Source organism: Pseudophryne corroboree, chromosome 10 (assembly GCF_028390025.1).
Source record: "Pseudophryne corroboree isolate aPseCor3 chromosome 10, aPseCor3.hap2, whole genome shotgun sequence".
In the NCBI taxonomy this organism is placed as follows: Eukaryota; Metazoa; Chordata; class Amphibia; order Anura; family Myobatrachidae; genus Pseudophryne; species Pseudophryne corroboree.
The window spans coordinates 313,892,096-313,914,556 of record NC_086453.1 but is presented as its reverse complement, the minus strand read 5'-3'; the positions used below and the strand labels follow the sequence as shown (position 1 = coordinate 313,914,556).

At 43.2% G+C, this 22,461-nt stretch overlaps 1 protein-coding gene across 1 annotated transcript in view; it reads left to right on the top strand.

The window, feature by feature from the left end:
• TECTA (tectorin alpha) overlaps nt 1-22,461 on the top strand; it is a 203,238-nt gene that overhangs the window by 125,790 nt on the left and 54,987 nt on the right. The window contains exons 11-13 of the mRNA XM_063943496.1: nt 9,161-9,722; nt 10,104-10,303; nt 14,072-14,455. Coding sequence (XP_063799566.1) covers nt 9,161-9,722; nt 10,104-10,303; nt 14,072-14,455 — 1,146 coding nt within the window. The remainder of the gene's footprint in view (nt 1-9,160; nt 9,723-10,103; nt 10,304-14,071; nt 14,456-22,461) is intronic.

Below are 22,461 nucleotides of genomic sequence, written 5' to 3'. Positions count from 1 at the left end.
TAGGTGGTACAGGAACAGGGCAGCAGCTGGCCGATGGTATTGCCAAAGCTAACTTTGTTAGCTAACCTAGCTAACAATGTTATGCCTGCAGGCAAGAGAACTAAACGCATGGCAGACTTCACAGATATACTATCCAATGACAGGGATATAATCCTGGGGTCAGGGCTGTTGACAGACAAGCAATAATAAATGCACTATCTGGGATAATACTATCCAAAGTCAGGGCTGACAGCAATCCAAAGTCAGTACAGAATAGAGTAATAAATTCCAAAATGAGTCAGCTTTCATCTTTTAGTAATGTGGGAACTGTCACCAGCACAGGTGAAATGGCCTAGAAGCTATTTAAACCTCCAGTAGCAAGTCAAGTAGCAAATTTAAGCCCTCTCGCAACTGACAGGCACTACACAAGGGAAAGTGAGGCAGCCCAGAGGAAGAAATGGATGCTGCAGGGGTTTCCATGACAACAGCCCAGAAACAAAAAAGCAGCAATGTCATGGTGACTTTTGAAGTCAGTGATGAAATCCATGTAGACATTGGTCTGTGAATTCTGTAGAATGGGCACCTTGCTGCATGCAGAAGGTCACCAAACTTCCTGGTGGAGCAAATACACAAGTTTCCTGATCCCAGGATGCACTGCCAATACATATGTTTCCTACTGAAGGACATTCAGCAGGCAGCCAGGAATGCACACTTCTTGTCTCCAGATTCTATGAGTACCTTAGTGATTTCTGCCATTTTGATCTGGATACTGTCCAGCAAGTACAGAGTGGGAGATACTGTACTTCCAGAATCAGAAATGAAGGGATGATGGCTTTGCTCTACATGATAGATTATTCAGGGGAGAAAAGTCAGGAGAGGGTTAATCTCCCAGGAACATGAAGCCTTAACATTGTTGGATCCAGACAGGTATGTTCTGATAAAGTAGTGCCCTCGGGGCCTGCTGAAAGTTAAAGTTCTTCACCCTTCATGGAGTATTGTAGGCCAGTGACTCCTGTTTCCCATGTCGTAGTTGACCCTGGCAGACGTGACGCTCTTTGAAAAGAAAGTGCAGGAGTGAAGCAACACTTTGTTGTAACCCTGGGAATACACAGCTCTTTCTCCGCTCTCTGATGCTTCAACTTCAAAGCTATAGGTTAAACTGGGGTCAGGATATGCTCAGGATTGGCGCTGAGGGGAAGAGACATTTCAAGATTTCAAAAACCTCCTGTGCTTGGGAGTACATGAGTCCTTGGATACTCTTTGTTTGGCCAAAACAATTACAGGGTTAACACTTTGCAAAATTTGTAGTAGCTGCTAAACCAAATAAGCCCCTGTATTTCTTTGACTCATCTGTGCATCAACTAATTGAGAGTTTCACCAGGTACATTTTATGCTCTATGCTGAAATAATGTGTCCTAGGTAATGACTCTGAACTGGAAGGAAGAGTTTTTTGTCAAACACATTATTATCTAGGAGCCTCTGCAATACCACTCTCACATATTCACAGTGCTCTTGAAGCTGCTTGAGACATCAGTATATCATCCAGAGAGAGTGCTGATGTTTCTTGCAAATCCTTAAAGAGGTACTGTAAATAACACATGCATGGAAGACAGTTGGGGCTTTGCAAAGGATGAACAGCACGATCCATTGTTCACAATGGCTAGCTGATCTCTTTCATTCATACCCATACTGGACACATATCACGTTGTAGGTTTCTCACAGTTTCCGTCCAATATCAGTTAAAGAGGTACCAGTTCTGCATTGTGATTTTGTTGAACCACATTAGTTAAAATCACCCTTCTTTGCCATGAAAATCACCCCAACAATGGGTTGGGAGTTGGGCTTGTGGTGAACCTTTGCTCAATGTTATTCTGTATGTACATGATCTTGGACCTTATCTAAGAATCTGGTAATGAGAATTTCCTAACATTTGATGGTATGGCACCAGGCAGCATTTCAATTGAGCAGCTACATTTTCTGTGAGGTGTTAGTGCCTCTGTCTGCTTTCTCAAAATCCCTGCAGAAACCCTGGTACTCTAAGTGCAGCTAGTCAGTTTCAGTTGTCTCATCCATATGGCCAGTTGTCATTTTACTTGGTTGTAGACAAGTGATTGGGCATGCATTTTCCCTTGTGTTATATGTGTAGAACGATGGCTAACCCAGGATGGATGCTCTTCAGGAAGTGGATGTGCTGAATGAGATCAGCTCCCAATTATTGGAATCAACCCATTTTAGCATCCGGATAGACATTTGGGTTACAGTTGCTGGTGTTATGGGTTGTCCATCCACAGCTTCTAGTACCATTGACTTGACTTTCAGAACCAAGGGAAGTTTCCTCTATCTTGAAGTAAAAATCTATGAAATTCTTCATGGATCCAGAATGCATGGAACGCTGAATTAGGCCCCAAGTTTGCTAATTCTTGGACAGTACGATGCTATACACACAAATCCAATTGATCAGCAAATATATTGTGTATATCACGAAGAAAACTGGAAAACCATTGTGTCAGTTATGCAAGTGATACATTTTTGTATGATTAGCCTGATTCTAATGTTTATGTTATTGCATATAAGGATTGATGGATGGGATTACCTCCTAAGAATAGTTTTGATTGTTTTGAATAGAATAATTTCGACCTGGGGTTTCTTCCTCACCACACTGCTGGGACTAATTAAAGTCACTGAAAGAGTTACTGTACTCAGTACTCCTTGGTATTATACCCCTATCAGGTCCATAGGTTTTATACCCCTATCAAGGTCCATAGGTATTATACCCCTATCAGGGTCCATAGGTATTATACCCCTATGAGGGCCCATAGGTATTTTACCCCTATCAGGGTCCATAGGTATTATACCCCTATCAGGGCCCATAGGTATTTTACACCTATCAGGGCCCATAGGTATTATACCTCTATCAGGGCCCATAGGTAGTATACATATATCAGGGCCCATAGGTATTATACCTTTATCAGGACCCATGGGTATTATACCTCTATTAAGGCCCATAGGTATTATACCCCCTATCGGGGCCCAAAGGTATTATACCCCTATCGGGGCCCATAGGTATTATACCTCTGTCAGGGCCCATAGGTATTATACATCTATCAGGGCCCATAGGTATTATACATCTATCAGAGCCCATAGGTATTATACCTCTATCAGGGCCCAAAGGTATTATACACCTATCAGGGCCCACAGGTATTATACATCTATCAGAGCCTATAGGTTTTATACCTCTGTCAGCACCCCATAGGCATTATACCTCTATCAGGGCCCATAGGTATTACACATATATCAGGGCCCATACGTATTATACCTCTATCAAGGCCCACAGGTATTATACCTCTATCAGGGCCCATAGGTATTTTACCCATATCAGGGCCCATAGGTATTATACCTCTATCAGAGCTCATAGGTATTATACCTCTATCAGGGCCCATAGGTATTTTACCCATATCAGGGCCCATAGGTATTATACCTCTATCAGAGCTCATAGGTATTATACCTCTATCAGAGCTCATAGGTATTATACCTCTATCAAGGCTCATAGGTATTATACATCTATCAGGGCCCATAGGTATTATACCTTTACCAGGCCCATAGGTATTTTACCCCTATCAGGGCCCATAGGTATTATACATCTATCAGGGCCCATAGGTATTATACATCTATCAGGGCCCATAGGTATTATACATCTATCAGGGCCCATAGGTATCATACATCTATCAGGGCCCATAGATATTAAACCTCTATCAGAGCCCATAGATATTATACCTCTATCAGAGCCCATAGATATTATACCTCTATCAGAGCCCATAGGTATTATACCTCTATCATGGCCCATAGGTATTATACCTCTATCAGAGCCCATAGATATTATACCTCTATCAGAGCACATAGGTGTTATACCTCTATCAGGGCCCATATGTATTATACCTCTATCAGGGCCCATAGGTATTATACCTCTATCAGAGCTCATAGGTATTATACCTCTATCAGAGCTCATAGGTATTATACCTCTATCAAGGCCCATAGGTATTATACCTCTATCAGAGCCCATAGGTATTATACCTCTATCAGGGCCCATAGGTATTATACCTCTATCAGGGCCCATAGGTATTATACCTCTATCAGAGCCCATAGATATTATACCTCTATCAGAGCACATAGGTGTTATACCTCTATCAGGGCCCATACGTATTATACCTCTATCAGGGCCCATAGGTATTATACCTCTATCAGAGCTCATAGGTATTATACCTCTATCAGAGCTCATAGGTATTATACCTCTATCAAGGCCCATAGGTATTATACCTCTATCAGAGCCCATAGGTATTATACCTCTATCAGGGCCCATAGGTATTATACCTCTATCAGGGCCCATAGGTATTATACCTCTATCAGAGCCCATAGGTATTATATCTCTATCAGGGCCCATAGGTATTATACCTCTATCAGAGCCCATAGGTATTATACCTCTATCAGAGCCCATAGGTATTATACCTCCATCAGAGCCCATAGGTATTATACCTCTATCAGGGCCCATAGGTATTTAATCTCTATCAGCCCATAGTTATTATACATCTATCAGGGCCCATAGGTATTATTCCTCTATCAGAGCCCATAGATATTATACCACTATCAGGGCCCATAGGTATTATACCTCTATCAGGACCCATAGGTATTATACCTCTGTCAGGGCCCATAGGTATTATACCTCTATGAGAGCTCATAGGTATTATACCTTTATCAGGACCCATGGGTATTATACCTCTATTAAGGCCCATAGGTATTATACCCCCTATCGGGGCCCAAAGGTATTATACCCCTATCGGGGCCCAAAGGTATTATACCTCTGTCAGGGCCCATAGGTATTATACATCTATCAGGGCCCATAGGTATTATACATCTATCAGAGCCCATAGGTATTATACCTCTATCAGGGCCCAAAGGTATTATACACCTATCAGGGCCCACAGGTATTATACATCTATCAGAGCCTATAGGTTTTATACCTCTGTCAGCACCCCATAGGCATTATACCTCTATCAGGGCCCATAGGTATTACACATATATCAGGGCCCATACGTATTTTACCTCTATCAAGGCCCACAGGTATTATACCTCTATCAGGGCCCATAGGTATTTTACCCATATCAGGGCCCATAGGTATTATACCTCTATCAGAGCTCATAGGTATTATACCTCTATCAGAGCTCATAGGTATTATACCTCTATCATGGCCCATAGGTATTATACCTCTATCAGAGCCCATAGATATTATACCTCTATCAGAGCACATAGGTATTATACCTCTATCAGGGCCCATAGGTATTATACCTCTATCAGGGCCCATAGGTATCATACATCTATCAGGGCCCATAGGTATTATACATCTATCAGGGCCCATAGATATTATACCTCTATCAGAGCCCATAGATATTATACCTCTATCAGAGCCCATAGATATTTTACCTCTATCAGAGCCCATAGGTATTATACCTCTATCATGGCCCATAGGTATTATACCTCTATCAGAGCCCATAGATATTATACCTCTATCAGAGCACATAGGTGTTATACCTCTATCAGGGCCCATACGTATTATACCTCTATCAGGGCCCATAGGTATTATACCTCTATCAGAGCTCATAGGTATTATACCTCTATCAGAGCTCATAGGTATTATACCTCTATCAAGGCCCATAGGTATTATACCTCTATCAGAGCCCATAGGTATTATACCTCTATCAGGGCCCATAGGTATTATATCTCTATCAGGGCCCATAGGTATTATACCTCTATCAGAGCCCATAGGTATTATACCTCTATCAGAGCCCATAGGTATTATATCTCTATCAGGGCCCATAGGTATTATACCTCTATCAGAGCCCATAGGTATTATACCTCTATCAGAGCCCATAGGTATTATACCTCTATCAGGGCCCATAGGTATTATACCTCTATCAGAGCCCATAGGTATTATACCTCTATCAGGGCCCATAGGTATTTAATCTCTATCAGCCCATAGTTATTATACATCTATCAGGGCCCATAGGTATTATACCTCTATCAGGGCCCATAGGTATTATTCCTCTATCAGAGCCCATAGATATTATACCACTATCAGGGCCCATAGGTATTATACCTCTATCAGGACCCATAGGTATTATACCTCTATCAGAGCCCATAGATATTATACCTCTATCAGAGCACATAGGTGTTATACCTCTATCAGGGCCCATACGTATTATACCTCTATCAGAGCCCATAGGTATTATACCTCTATCAGGGCCCATAGGTATTATACCTCTATCAGGGCCCATAGGTATTATACCTCTATCAGAGCCCATAGATATTATACCTCTATCAGAGCACATAGGTGTTATACCTCTATCAGGGCCCATACGTATTATACCTCTATCAGGGCCCATAGGTATTATACCTCTATCAGAGCTCATAGGTATTATACCTCTATCAGAGCTCATAGGTATTATACCTCTATCAAGGCCCATAGGTATTATACCTCTATCAGAGCCCATAGGTATTATACCTCTATCAGGGCCCATAGGTATTATACCTTTATCAGAGCCCATAGGTAATATACCGCTATCAGAGCCCATAGGTATTATACACCTATCAGAGCCCATAGATATTATACCTCTATCAGAGCCCATAGGTATTATACCTCTATCAGGGCCCATAGGTATCATACATCTATCAGAGCCCATAGGTATTATACCTCTATCAGGGCCCATAGGTATTATATCTCTATCAGAGCCCATAGGTATTATACCTCTATCAGGGCCCATAGGTATTATATCTCTATCAGAGCTCATAGGTATTATACCTCTATCAGGGCCCATAGGTATTTAATCTCTATCAGAGCCCATAGGTATTATACACCTATCAGAGCCCATAGGTATTATACCTTTATCAGAGCCCATAGGTAATATACCGCTATCAGAGCCCATAGGTATTATACACCTATCAGGGCCCATTGGTATTATACCTCTATCAAGGCCCATAGGTATTATACCTCTATCAGAGCCCATAGGTATTATACCTCTATCAGGGCCCATAGGTATCATACATCTATCAGAGCCCATGGGTATTATACACCTATCAGAGCCCATAGGTATTATACCTCTATCAGAGCCCATAGGTATTATACCTCTATCAGAGCCCATAGGTATTATACCTCTATCAGGGCCCATAGGTATTATACCTCTATCAGGGCCCATAGGTATTATACCTCTATCAGAGCCCATAGGTATTATATCTCTATCAGGGCCCATAGGTATTATACCTCTATCAGAGCCCATAGATATTATACCTCTATCAGAGCCCATAGGTATTATACCTCTATCAGGGCCCATAGGTATTATACCTCTATCAGGGCCCATAGGTATTATACCTCTATCAGAGCCCATAGGTATTATACCTCTATCAGAGCCCATAGGTATTATACCTCCATCAGAGCCCATAGGTATTATACCTCTATCAGGGCCCATAGGTATTATACCTCTATCAGAGCCCATAGGTATTATACCTCTATCAGGGCCCATAGGTATTTAATCTCTATCAGCCCATAGTTATTATACATCTATCAGAGCCCATAGGTATTATACCTCTATCAGGGCCCATAGGTATTATTCCTCTATCAGAGCCCATAGATATTATACCACTATCAGGGCCCATAGGTATTATACCTCTATCAGGACCCATAGGTATTATACCTCTATCAGAGCCCATAGGTATTATACCTCTATCAGGGCCCATAGGTATTATACCTCTATCAGAGCCCATAGATATTATACCTCTATCAGAGCCCATAGGTATTATACCTCTATCAGGGCCCATAGGTATTATACCTCTATCAGGGCCCATAGGTATTATACCTCTATCAGGGCCCATAGGTATTATACCTCTATCAGAGCCCATAGGTATTATACCTCCATCAGAGCCCATAGGTATTATACCTCTATCAGGGCCCATAGGTATTATACCTCTATCAGAGCCCATAGGTATTATACCTCTATCAGGGCCCATAGGTATTATACATCTATCAGGGCCCATAGGTATTATACATCTATCAGGGCCCATAGGTATTATACCTCTATCAGGGCCCATAGGTATTATTTCTCTATCAGAGCCCATAGATATTATACCACTATCAGGGCCCATAGGTATTATACCTCTATCAGGACCCATAGGTATTATACCTCTGTCAGGGCCCATAGGTATTATACCTCTATGAGAGCTCATAGGTATTATACCTCTATCAAGGCCCATAGGTATTATACCTCTATCAGGGCCCATAGGTATTATACCTCTATCAGAGCCCATAGATATTATACATCTATCAGGGCCCATAGGTATTATACCTTTATCAGAGCCCATAGGTAATATACCGCTATCAGAGCCCATAGGTATTATACACCTATCAGAGCCCATAGATATTATACCTCTATCAGAGCCCATAGGTATTATACCTCTATCAGGGCCCATAGGTATCATACATCTATCAGAGCCCATAGGTATTATACCTCTATCAGGGCCCATAGGTATTATATCTCTATCAGAGCCCATAGGTATTATACCTCTATCAGGGCCCATAGGTATTATATCTCTATCAGAGCTCATAGGTATTATACCTCTATCAGGGCCCATAGGTATTTAATCTCTATCAGAGCCCATAGGTATTATACACCTATCAGAGCCCATAGGTATTATACCTTTATCAGAGCCCATAGGTAATATACCGCTATCAGAGCCCATAGGTATTATACACCTATCAGGGCCCATTGGTATTATACCTCTATCAAGGCCCATAGGTATTTTACCTCTATGAGAGCCCATAGATATTATACCTCTACCAGGGCCCATAGATGTCCGTTGGCTTACAAAATGGTTGGGTTGGTGATCTTTTGCGGCATCTTCGGACGCTAGCGGTGGATCTGAGAAGTGTCTCATTACAAAAGACACTTTCTGCGGCACTGGCATAAGTTCTCAGATCCGCTGCGACCGAGGACGCAGTACCGACCCAGACTGCGTTCACCCCTTAATCACCCCTTAATCAGGCCCCCACTGTATCTTCCTCCTATATACAAGTCATTGCAAGTCTAGTTGCAGCCTATTACGATGCCATCCAATATATAATTGTTCCCTCTTTTGTCAGGTGAATAATGAACGACTGTACTTGCCTCTGAAGTTGGGCCACGGGAAAGTGAATATTTTTGCCTTCGGTTTTCACATCGTTATCGAGACAGAGTTTGGCCTGAAGGTTGTCTATGACTGGAAGACGTTCCTCTCTGTCACAATCCCGCGCTACTTGCAGAACAGCACATACGGCCTGTGCGGGAGGTATAACGGCAATATGGAGGATGACCTGCAGACTTCAAGTGGCTTTATAAGTATGAATGTCAACGAGTTTGGCCATAGCTGGGTGAAGAGAGATACATTTTGCCAAGTTGGCTGTGGGGATAGATGTCCGACCTGCACAAAGGTGGACGGTTTCTGGAAGGCCCAGCAGCTGTGCAGCTTCATTCCCAACAGGAACAGCGTGTTTGCCAAGTGCCATAGTAAGGTCAATCCCAGATTTTTCTTCAAAAATTGCCTATTTGACTCGTGCATTGATGGCGGAGCTGTGCAGACGGCTTGTAGCTGGCTTCAGAACTACGCAAGTACATGCCAAACTCAGGGAATTGCTGTCACTGCCTGGAGGAACTATACGTCTTGCTGTAAGTCTCAACTTTATCACATCACTTGTACAAAATATGACATCTCTTGATTATTAATATTTGTAGAGAAAAAAAATGTAAAGACAAAGAAACATTTTTATTTCTTTCTTTCTTATGATTTAGCAAAAATCCAGATAGCACTGTCAGTTTGGCTTTGCACTTGTTCACCGAGAAAGCTTCAGAGCCACAGAGATAACGCTATCAACCTAGTGTATGGCCTGCATTAGACTTGTTCCCTCATTACATTTATCTTTTCTTGTAAAGAACTTTATCTGACCCTCATATGTAATCAGCCATCAATTTGGGACAGTGCTATAGTAACATTACACCTTCGCCAGTGGCCTCTGTCTTGTCTTACATGCATTGTGGTGTGACCTGCAGATGTCACCTGTCCTGCGTACAGTCACTATGAGAGCTGTGTGAGTGTGTGCCAGCCTCGCTGTGCTGCCATACGACTGAAGAGTGACTGTAACCATTACTGTGTGGAGGGCTGCCAGTGTGACCTTGGCTATGTGCTGAATGGGAAGAGCTGCATCCTTCCTCACAACTGCGGCTGCTACGCTGACGGCAAATACTATGAGGTAAGAAACAATACCATTTGTCATACATTAGATGTGTTTGTGGCTGCCTGAAAGCTTCTCTTACTGTAGTACAGGATATAGCGAGAGCATACTAATATATAATAGTCATGGGAAATGTGCTGTATGTATTCCATTAATATGTTAAATCACAAGATGGTCGGATATGTAATGCCTGAATCTACCTCAGCGCCTCCGGACACCACAGCTCACTCTGCTTGGTGCTGTATTTATAGTTGACGTTGCTCTAAGTACTGTGGGTCAGTATGGATAACCTACGTACTGTGGGTCAATATGGTTTAACTAAGGATTGTTGGTCAGCATGGATTACATAAGTACTGTGGGTCAGTATGATTTAACTAAGGATTGTGGGTCAATTTGGTTTAACTAAGGATTGTGGGTCAGTATGGTTTACCTAAGTACTGTGGGTCAGTATGGATTACCGAAGTACTTTGGGTCAGTACAGTTGACCTAAGTACTTTGGGTCAGTACAGTTTACCTAAGTACTGTGGGTCAGACCCACACTGTGGGTCAATATGGTTTAACTAAGGATTGTGGGTCAGTATAGTTTTACCTTAGTACTGTGGGTCAGTACAGTTTACCTAAGTACTTTACCTAAGTACTGTGGGTCAGTACGGTTTACCTAAGTACTGTGGGTCAGTATGGATTACCGAAGTACTTTGGGTCAGTACAGTTTACCTAAGTACTTTGGGTCAGTACAGTTTACCTAAGTACTGTTGGTCAGACCCACACTGTGGGTCAATATGGTTTAACTAAGGATTGTGGGTCAGTATAGTTTTACCTTAGTACTGTGGGTCAGTACAGTTTACCTAAGTACTGTGGGTCAGTACAGTTTACCTAAGTACTGTGGGTCAGTATGGATTACCTAAGTACAATGGGTCAGTATGGATAACCTATGTACTGTGGGTCAATATGGTTTAACTAAGGATTGTGGGTCAGTATGGATTACCTAAATATACCTATGTACTGTGGGTCAGTATGGATAACCTACGTACTGTGTGTCAGTATGGATTACCTAAGTACAATGGGTCAGTATGGCTAACCTACATACTGTGGGTCAATATGGTTTAACTAAGGATTGTGGGTCAGTATAGTTTTACCTTAGTACTGTGGGTCAGTACAGTTTACCTAAGTACTGTGGGTCAGTACAGTTTACCTAAGTACTGTGGGTCAGTATGGATTACCTAAGTACAATGGGTCAGTATGGATAACCTACGTACTGTGGGTCAATATGGTTTAACTAAGGATTGTGGGTCAGTATGGATTACCTAAATACACCTATGTACTGTGGGTCAGTATGGATAAACCTACGTACTGTGTGTCAGTATGGATTACCTAAGTACAATGGGTCAGTATGGCTAACCTACGTACTGTGGGTCAATATGGTTTAACTAAGGATAGTGGGTCAGTATGGATTACCTAAGTACTGTGGGTCAGTATGGATAACCTAAGTACTGTGGGTCAGTATAGATAACCTATGTACTGTGGGTCAGTATGGATAACCTATGTACTGTGGGTCAGTATGGATAACCTATGTACTATGGGTCAGTATGGATAACCTACGTACTGTGGGTCAATATGGTTTAACTAAGGATTGTGGGTCAGTATGGATTACCTAAGTACTGTGGGTCAGTATGGATTACCTAAGTACTGTGGGTCAGTACAGTTTACCTAAGTACTGTGGGTCAGTATGGATTACCTAAGTACAATGGGTCAGTATGGATAACCTACGTACTGTGGGTCAATATGGTTTAACTAAGGATTGTGGGTCAGTATGGATTACCTAAGTACTGTGGGTCAGTATGATTTAACTAAGGATTGTGGGTCAATTTGGTTTAACTAAGGATTGTGGGTCAGTATGGTTTACCTAAGTAATGTGGGTCAGTACGGTTTACCTAAGTACTGTGGGTCAGTATGGATTACCGAAGTACTTTGGGTCAGTACAGTTTACCTAAGTACTTTGGGTCAGTACAGTTTACCTAAGTACTGTGGGTCAGTATGGATAACCTACACACTGTGGGTCAATATGGTTTAACTAAGGATTGTGGGTCAGTATAGTTTTACCTTAGTACTGTGGGTCAGTACAGTTTACCTAAGTACTGTGGGTCAGTACAGTTTACCTAAGTACTGTGGGTCAGTATGGATTACCTAAGTACAATGGGTCAGTATGGATAACCTACGTACTGTGGGTCAATTTGGTTTAACTAAGGATTGTGGGTCAGTATGGATTACCTAAATACACCTATGTACTGTGGGTCAGTATGGATAACCTACGTACTGTGTGTCAGTATGGATTACCTAAGTACAATGGGTCAGTATGGCTAACCTACATACTGTGGGTCAATATGGTTTAACTAAGGATTGTGGGTCAGTATAGTTTTACCTTAGTACTGTGGGTCAGTACAGTTTACCTAAGTACTGTGGGTCAGTACAGTTTACCTAAGTACTGTGGGTCAGTATGGATTACCTAAGTACAATGGGTCAGTATGGATAACCTACGTACTGTGGGTCAATATGGTTTAACTAAGGATTGTGGGTCAGTATGGATTACCTAAATACACCTATGTACTGTGGGTCAGTATGGATAACCTACGTACTGTGTGTCAGTATGGATTACCTAAGTACTATGGGTCAATATGGTTTAACTAAGGATTGTGGGTCAGTATGGATTACCTAAGTACTGTGGGTCAGTATGGATTACCTATATACTGTGGGTCAGTATGGATTACCTAATTACTGTGGGTCAGTATGGATAACCTACATACTGTGGGTCAGTATGAACCACGGTTAATGTTTCTTCAGGCTCACGGTTTGGTCCTTTTGAGCCAGGGTTTAGCAGAGATGGACTGTTAGTCACATGGTCAGAGAGGTTGTTCTGCGGCCTACTTCCTCTGCGCTCCAGTCGCACTTTCCTGCTCTCTCAGAATGTCAGGGAAACCACAGAATTGCAGGGAGCTCCCCAAGTCCTGAATTAGCAGACCAGCCTCCCGTATTCTGAAAACTTCCCCAGTGAAATGGGTGGACTTGGGATTGAAGACACACTTTGTGGTGAATAGTGTCTCTGTGACCTGGCCCCACACTCCGCGATGGCACAGTTGTGGCATGAAAAGTGTGTGTTTGTGTGTGTGTGTGTGTGCGTGCGTGCGTGCGTGCGTGCGTGCGTGTGTGTGTGTGTGTGTGTGTGTGTGTGTGTGTGTGTGTGTGTGTGTGAAGGGGGGAGGGAGGATGGTATGACCCACAACACCATGGGCCAAATGTAATAGAGTGAGAGTTTCATAAAGTGAGAGATTTGGTAAGGTTTTGCTTTTTTTTTTAAAGTGGCAATCATTTACACAGCAAGATCAACCTGGTTTTGCAGTGTAAATGATTGCCACTTTAAAAAAAAAACCTGAAAAACCTTACCAAATCTCTCACTTTCTGAAACTCTCACTCTATTACATTTGGCCCCATGTCTCACACATCTTGGAATGGCAAGTGAGATACATCCACTATTAGCAGCAGTGCTGGTTACTGTATATACCTTATTGCAGACTTTATATCTGTGGGTGTTTCTAGTTGATTATTCATTTATTATATAATAGAATGTTAGTAGCAGCACAGATTTGCAAGGCAATTACAGTAAACATGAACAGCAGCCCAGGATAGTAATGCCACATTCCTAGCAGGTGAGGTGAGACTGTGGTATGAAATTGTGCAGCCATCTTGCTTTGGTTCATTTTTGATATTGTGTTTGCTGTATTCTGTCTGCAGCCCAAGCAGCTCTTCTGGAACAGTGACTGCACTAGGCGTTGCCGCTGCTTCGGCAGGAATCTCATCCAGTGTGACCCGCGGCACTGTAAGTCCGACGAAGAGTGCGCACTAAGGAATGGAGTACGTGGCTGCTTCAGCAAGAAGAGTTCCTACTGCATTGCCGCAGGAGGCGGCGTCTTTAGGACCTTTGATGGGGCTTTCCTACGCTTTCCCGCAAACTGCGCATTTGTATTGTCTACAATCTGCCAAAAGCTGCCAGATATATCCTTCCAGCTAATCATCAACTTTGACAAATGGTCCTCCCCAAACCTAACTGTTATATCGCCTATTTACTTTTACATCAACGAAGAGCAAATCCTCATTAGCGATCGCAACACCGTCAAGGTAAAGTGCTTGCATAGCTCACTTTGTATGTATAATTATATTAGCATTGCAGATGTGTCCACATACAGCTATCTGTAAACTGAACCATATAGATCTGTGCGGGGCACCACAGACTTTGCAATAAGCCCCCCCCATGTGTCTCACCACACACTTATTCACAAAATATGCATCTTATTGCATCACTGGAGTCACAGGGGCCAGTGACACCCAGTGTGCCAAATATCTCCCCCGCACGCTCCTTCGATGTAAAGGGGCATGGCCTTGTGGAGAATACCTCTGTTTTTATCACTCCGGGGGCGTGGCCTCATGGAACGCCTGTTTTCATCACCCTGGGGGCGTGGCCTTATGGAATGCCTCTGTTTTCATCACTCCGGGGGCGTGGCCAGCATTGCTGTAGATGCTGGGCTTCACTCAAAGACCCAAACTGCTGGCTCTTCGTCGGTGACAGGGGCTAGGTGCTGCACGATAACGTAACAGTGCAGAACCCGACTCCCAGTCACTGAGGAGGAGCCAGCATTTTGCTGTCACCACCACAGAAAGTGACACCTGGTGTGGTCTACACCCCCTGAATACCCCTAGTGATGCCAGTGATTCACATCACTAATGTGACAAAAGTACAATATACGGGTACCCTGGATATTGATGCTACCAGTTCATGCAACTGCTGTGTGCGACTCAGACTCTAACCTGGGTAAAAAGGCAAAAGACCGGTGGGACTGATATAAGTGATTCACGTTATGCATCGCTATGCTTAATCTGTAATTCATACCAATTCCTCTGCTGCAAAAACATTAATCCTAAATACCTAGGAAACTATTGGGCAGATTTTTAAAGGGGCAATCACTTATAAGGCATGGTTTTGCCTTGTAAGTGATTGCTCCTTTAAAAAAATGTCCAACACCGTCTAACATCCCACACCTCCGGCGATCTCGGACGCCATTACATCCCGCCGCATATATCACAAAAATGATAGGTGTATGAGGACATACTGGGGCAGATGTATTAAGCCTGGAGAAGGGATAACGCAGTGATAAGTGCAAGGTGATAACGCACCAGCCAATCAGCTCTTAACTGTCATTTTTCAAATCCATAATGATTGGCTGGTGCGTTATCACCTTCCACTTATGACTGGCTTATCTCTTCTTTATCTCTTCTCCAGGTTAATACATCTGCCCATAGTATCGGTAATTCTTTAAATGGAATTTGTCCAGACACTTGCGGGGTAACACAGCTTACAAGTACATTTTAAAAGGCTGCGTCATACAGAAATGATTTTCTATTGATACTTTTATTATACAGTCTGTAAACCTATTTGCTATATAGGGCCGGATGAAATGTTGCCCAAATTCAGCGGCTGTGTGGGATGCCAGACGAAACTCTGACGTTTTTTTAAAGGGGCAATCACCACAGTCATGGTTTTGCCTTGTAAGTGATTGCCCCTTTAAAAAAAAGTCAGAGTTCGGTCGGCATCCCGCATGGCCGCCCAACTAGGCTGGCATTACATCCGGGCCTTAATCTTTGTTCACAGCATTTACGAAGCGCAATGCTGGACTTGGTATTAAAAACCTGTATGTATCAAGGTGGAAAGGATGAGGGTTAAATGATGCATAAGAGCAGGATTTTGTTTTGCTGATCTATACTACATTCTCTACACTTTCAAGGTGATATAACAATTATACAACTTTTAAATTGCCAATTAAGAATTAAAAAAACATTGTACACATCTTCTTCTTGCCATTGTCAACCCTAATTAGTTTAGCAACAATAATTGTTAGAACTCAGCAGTACATGACATTGAACCTAGGAATCCTCAATAGCAGCCATAAGTCCACTGAAATGATTGGAGCCAAATATGTATCACTTGTGTGAAGGTGACATGAAAGGACAAACAATACAGGTGCAATAAGGACATTCCGGAAGATCGTCAGGATAAACGGAATGAAAAGTTTATATAGTTGAAGATGAGAAAATATCTTGAGTGGTTCCTGATTCCTCAATGGAAAATGTCATTGTTTTAACATTAACAAGAACATCCTTTAAATGGATTACAGTGACCTTGGAGAATGAAGGAAATACTGATGGTTAAACACATTAGGTTCCTTCATAAACGTTGCCTGTATGAGAGAGTTACAAGGAGAAGCCATCCCTGAAGAAGAGCCAGATTTTACGCCATGTAGAAACATATACAGGATGGTGCATAAAGAAAAGACCCAACTGAAATTCTCAGTGGCAATGTTAGGCAATATACTGTAGTATAAAACACCAATGTCAACATCAACGTTCGACAATTAATAATAGTTGTTGATAGTTGTCAACGTTTTTGGAGAAGTCGTAGAGACCTATGATCAGACCTATGATGGACAACAGAAGGCTCCGTATCGTTTCCTAAAGAATACTGACCCTAAACAAAAAGGAACAGTGACAGCGGAGGGACTAGGCGGGGATAAGTAAATATCATGTGGTCCATGTAAAGCCAAAACCCTGGATCTGTACAAACACATGAAAACTGGAATCCACAGCCAATCGCATCTGATTAAAGAAAAATAAAAAGATTGGACAAACATTGTACCATAGTGTTATTTAGCAATGGTGGATGTTACTTCTAAATGGCTCACTGCTATCAATTCTCGAAAGGGATTTTCCTAAAAATCTGGATATTTTATCCTTAAATACATTTTAGTTATTTGTATAATTGCTCTTTCACATTGAAAGTGTAGAATGTCTTATGTAGATCGGTGAGACAAACTTCTTCTGTTATGCATTTTTAATTTTAGGCAGCAGACTGTAAGAAATGCCCCAGGGTATGAAGACTTTTGTAAGGGACTGTCACGTCAAGTTGGTTATCCTCCACCCACAACCGACCCATCGCCGTCACAGAATAATGTCCAGGTCAGTGTTTGATGCAGCTAAGGTGTAGGGCTTCCATTCATGGAGATGGGAGGTGGGATACCTGAGTACATTCCCTGAGGCAATAAACCTAATGGGCGGGATGTACTAAGCGGAAAATGCGGTAAACTCCCTGTTTACCGCATTTTCCTGATGTACTAACCGCCGGCCGGCAGGACAGCGCCGCGGCGGGGTACGTACGTCCATAGAAGCCTATGGGCTTGTCTCCGCGGCGCTGTGTGAGGGATCCCTCCCAGCATGCCCTGCGGCCGCCCCCCGTCACCCCGCGCATGCGCAGACTGACTCCTGGGGCCGAATCCCGGAAGTCAGGCTGCCGCTGCGCATCGCGGAGGACAGCTCTTATCGGAAGAGCTGTCCTCCGCAATGCTGATCGCATATGTTAGTACATATGCGATCAGCATCGTGGCGCAGGGCGGCGATGGACGGCGATGTACATTAGTACATCCCGCCCAATATCTATTGATGTTGCCTCTCATAGCGCTTCTCATACTTTGGCTGTCCAATGCTGTACTATAGTCTGCAATTGCTGATTTTCCTTGTATTAACATTTTTAAGGAACGTTTGACTAGGTTCTCAATCAAATTTTGTATTTATCTTCAGGTGTGGTGTGGATTATTAGATCTACACTAAAAAGGTCTACAGTCAATAGGTGGACCACTAATGGTAGACATGCATTAGGTCACCAGCGTGAAAAGCTCGACATGAAATAGGTAGACAGTAGGAGAGGTAGACAGGGTCAAAAGGTCAATATGGAAATGGTCTACACAAAAAAAGTAGACATTTTTTTTAGGTGTTTTGTCACTGATCTGCCACAAACAAGACCCATTAGTGTACCACGTCCCCTCGCACGGCTCGCTTCACTCGCCAGTCTTTCGGGCAAGGTTACTATACCTAATCATAGTTCACGTGGATGGTAATGTATGAAAAAGTTGAAAGAAATGAAAAATAAATGTAAAAAAACTTGTGTCGACCCTGGCGACCTTTTGAACTGTAACTTTTACATGTCAAAATGTTGTCCCTGTCTACCTAATGCATGTCTACCATCAGTGGTCGACCTAGTGAGTGTATACCTTTTTAGTGTAGATCTACAGAGCGGATACCGTCAGATCACCAGAATGCTGCTGACATTAGTACTGAGTACTTTAGGAGGTGACTTTGCAGGTCTCATGAGGAGCAGTGATCTGTCCAGTTGTAGGATTGTGTAAGTGAAGCCATGGCTGCCAGGAATGGAGGCCAGTCATGTGAAGTCAGACTTAAGGGCCCTACACACTTTGCAATCTGCCGCCGAGCTGCCCGACGGTGGATACGGCCGACGGGCGACCCGGCGGCGGGGGGGGGGGGGGGGCAGTGACGGGGGGGAGTAAAGTTTCTTCACTCCCCCCGTCACCCAGCTCCATAGCAGTGCAGGCAAATATGGACGAGATCGTCCATATTGGCCTGCATGCAAAAGCAACGGGACACCAGCGATGAACGAGCCCGGGGCCGCGCATCGTTCATCGCTGGTGCCTCCACACTGAAAGATATGAACGGTATCTCGTTCATTAATGAACAGGATCGTTCATATCTTTCAGTAATATCGCCCAGTGTGTAGGGCCCATATTAGCGTATGGTCTCTGAGTGGGAGCAGCAGGACCCCGGACAGCACAGAGTTAGGCTCGGTACACACCTTTCACTCACAATCCGACAGATTTTATGATTTTTAAAGTTGTTAGACAGTCTTGAGAACATCAGATTGTGAGTGTACACACTAGTGATTTAGGGGTCTATTTACCAAGCCTTGGAGGGAGATAAAGTGGACAGAGATAGAGTACCAGCCAATCAGCTCCTAACTGTCATGTTACAGGCTGTGTTTAAAAAATGACATTTAGGAGCTGATGGTTGTCTCTTTATCTCCATCCACTTTATCTCTCTCCAAGGCTTAGTAAATAGACCCCATATTATTTTAAGCAAGTTATCTGTCCTAAGATCGTCGCAAAGGTGATGTTTCTAATAAACTATGGGCAGAAATGACAGACAGATGAACGGATATTTGCTGTATACACACTATAAAATATCAGCTCCTGGTTTGGAGAAATGTCATGCATGAGTTCCGATCCAATCATCTGGTCCAACTGCTTTTGAAACGATAAGGTGCTGTGCACACTTTGATATTATCGGAGCGAGCATTCATTTGACCGTCCTTATTATTACATAGAGGGGAATTCAATTGTTCTGGGCGTCTAATTTTCCCATCTAAATGGGACTTTTTAGACGCCCAAACAATTGTCACTATTCAATTGTTGTTTGGGCGCACATGTATATCATGCATGTTGCACCTAAACAGACAGGGTTTAACCACGTAAAATGGCTACACCCATCTAAATGCCTGCTTTGGGCATCCAAACTCCAGAGGCTGCGAGAAAAAATGTGTACTCTGTGGCTGCTGGGTGCCCGAACAGCAGAACAATTGAATTGTTGTTGTCGGGCACCATCTAGTGGTGGCTGCGAGAAAAACAATTGAATTCCCCCCATAGTGTGTACGTACTATGGGGGTAATTCAGAGATGATCGCAGCAGCAAATTTGTTAGCAGATGGGCAAAACCATGTGTACTCCAGGTGGGGCATGTGCAGAGAGAGTTAGATTTGGGTGGGTTTTTTTGTTTCTGTGCAGGGTAAATACTGCCTGCTTTATTTTTACACTGCAATTTACCCCCCATGTGCAGTGCACATGGGGGGTAATTCAGGCCTGATCACACGCTAGTTTTTTTCGCTGCAATCAGGTCAAAACTGCACATGCGTATGCACCGCAATGCACAGGCGTGTCGTTGCTGTGCAATGGATTTAACGAAGAATCCATTCGCACAGCCGATCGCGAGGAGATTAACAAGAAGAAAGCGTTTGTGGGTGTCAACTGACTGTTTTCTGGGAGTGTTTGGAAAAATGCAGGCATGTCCAAGCGTTTGCAGGGCGGATGTCTGACGTCAATTCCAGGCCCGGCCAGGCTGAAGTGATCGCAACGGCTGAGTAAGTTCTGGGCAACTCAGAAACTGCACAAAACATTTTTGTACCGCTCGGATGCACATGCATTCGGCTGCAAACTTGCAAAACAAAAATACACTCCCCTGTAGGCGACGACTATCTGATCACAGCGCTGCAAAAAATAGCTAGTGTGCGATCAGGTCTGAATTAGGCCCATGGTTTTGCTCAACTGCTAACAAATTTGCTGCTGCGATCAACTGTGAATTAGGCCCCCCATGGCTCCTCTCCAACTGTTGTGGTAAGATTGGTGTGTCAGACACACCTCTATAGAAAACAGAGTTCATACATTTAAATGAAATATAAAATTGGTATTACATTTTACTCCTACTAGCCAGCATCTTCGAATTAAGTGGGAGATGTAAGAAGCAGTGTTAAGAGTGGAGAAGTGACAGTGGAGAAGATGCCCATGGCAACCAATCAGCTGCTCTGTATAATTTTATAGTATGCAAATTATAAATGTTACTTCAATGCGGATTGGTTGCCATGGGCAGCTTCTCCACTGGCTCACTTCTCCATTTTTATCACTGCTTAGTACATCTCCCCATAAATCACTATTGCACCAGGCTGATTTTGTCTTTAAAAAAAACAATATATGACGCTGTTGATTACATTTCCCACAAGGGAATGTAGAATTACTTTAGAAGAGAGAACACCGAAGGGGAAGAGGGAAATGAGATACAGTATGTAAACAAACCTGTTGGCATATGTTTTATTGATATACAATGCGCCGATTTAGAGGATACTTGCCTACTCTCACGAATCACCCGGGAGACTACTAAAAATTAGGGGGCACGTCAGGACACCTGGAGCAGTGGGAAAGTCTCCTGGAGCTGCCCGCTTCAGCTGATGACATGAATATTGACATAGTGCCCCCCTCCTCTTCACAATGCCAGTATTCGCAGCATTCTACAGAGGGGGCGGGGCCATGATGATGCAACCGTCTTGCCATGCCCCCACACCGCCCACTTCTGCCGTGTTCCCTGCAGTGCCAAACTGGCTGCCCAAAGGTCTGCAAGTATGGATAATATAGGAGATAAGACAGTTTGGCATATTGTAGGAGGGAAAGCGTTGCTGGTCACTAGCCAAGTAAATTTGATTTGAAGTTCACTCATGCAGACCTGGAAGTGTGGAGTATAAATTAAATAACCTGACTTTGACTCTAGTGAGGTGCAAGATTTTATTCCTGAGTAGGACATTACTTCGGTAAATTGATACACCAGCGCTGTGTAATTATACCATAATCCCTGCCTGACAGCTTGAAAAAGTATAGTGTGCAGTTCTGTAGTACTGGAGCATGTAACTGTTCTTACCCTGTAGTTATCTCACCTCCACAGTGAGGGGTGTGGTTCATTAGAGCATCGGGCAGCTTACCGTTCCCAATCGTAGTCCGCGTGGATCGTTAAGTATGAAAAAGTTCAAAAAAAGAAACATTTTTTGAAAAACTCATGTCGACCTTTTGACCTGTCGACCTAGAAACCCAGTCGACCTATAGTGGCTAGTGACTGTCGACCTATAGTGGTCGACCTAAAAATTGTCGACCTAGGCACTGTCGATCTTCAGACCGGATCCCCACAGTGAGGTCCTGTTACACTTAACTACTGTATGTCTCTGTGTCAGAGGGAGGACCAGCCTTCAAGAGGATTCAGCGATTGATGCCAGAGACCCATTCAAGACGCACAATAAATATAAAAAGAAGACCGACGTCTCAGAGGATAATTATTTAAGTAAATGTTACTGGATGACTGCAAGCACACTAACCCATAGATCTGGGCACTTAACACAGGGCCTATGGGTTAATGGGCTTAAAATGGAATAGTTCTGGGTGTTAACGTTATCCTCCCGTGGTAAGACTGCGGCTCATTAAATATGACACAGTATGTCCCAAAGATCTCACAGAGACCGTTTCCTTCTAGTGCAGTGATAAGATTCAATTACAGTCTATTAGATTTCCAGAGATAGCAGTGCCTATGATGAATTTCATCAGTAACACAGTGGGATGGGGAGTATTATGTATACTTGCCCGCAAGATCTCGGGCATCCCACCGCTTCCTAGTGAAGTGGGCAGGCTGAGAAGGATTTGT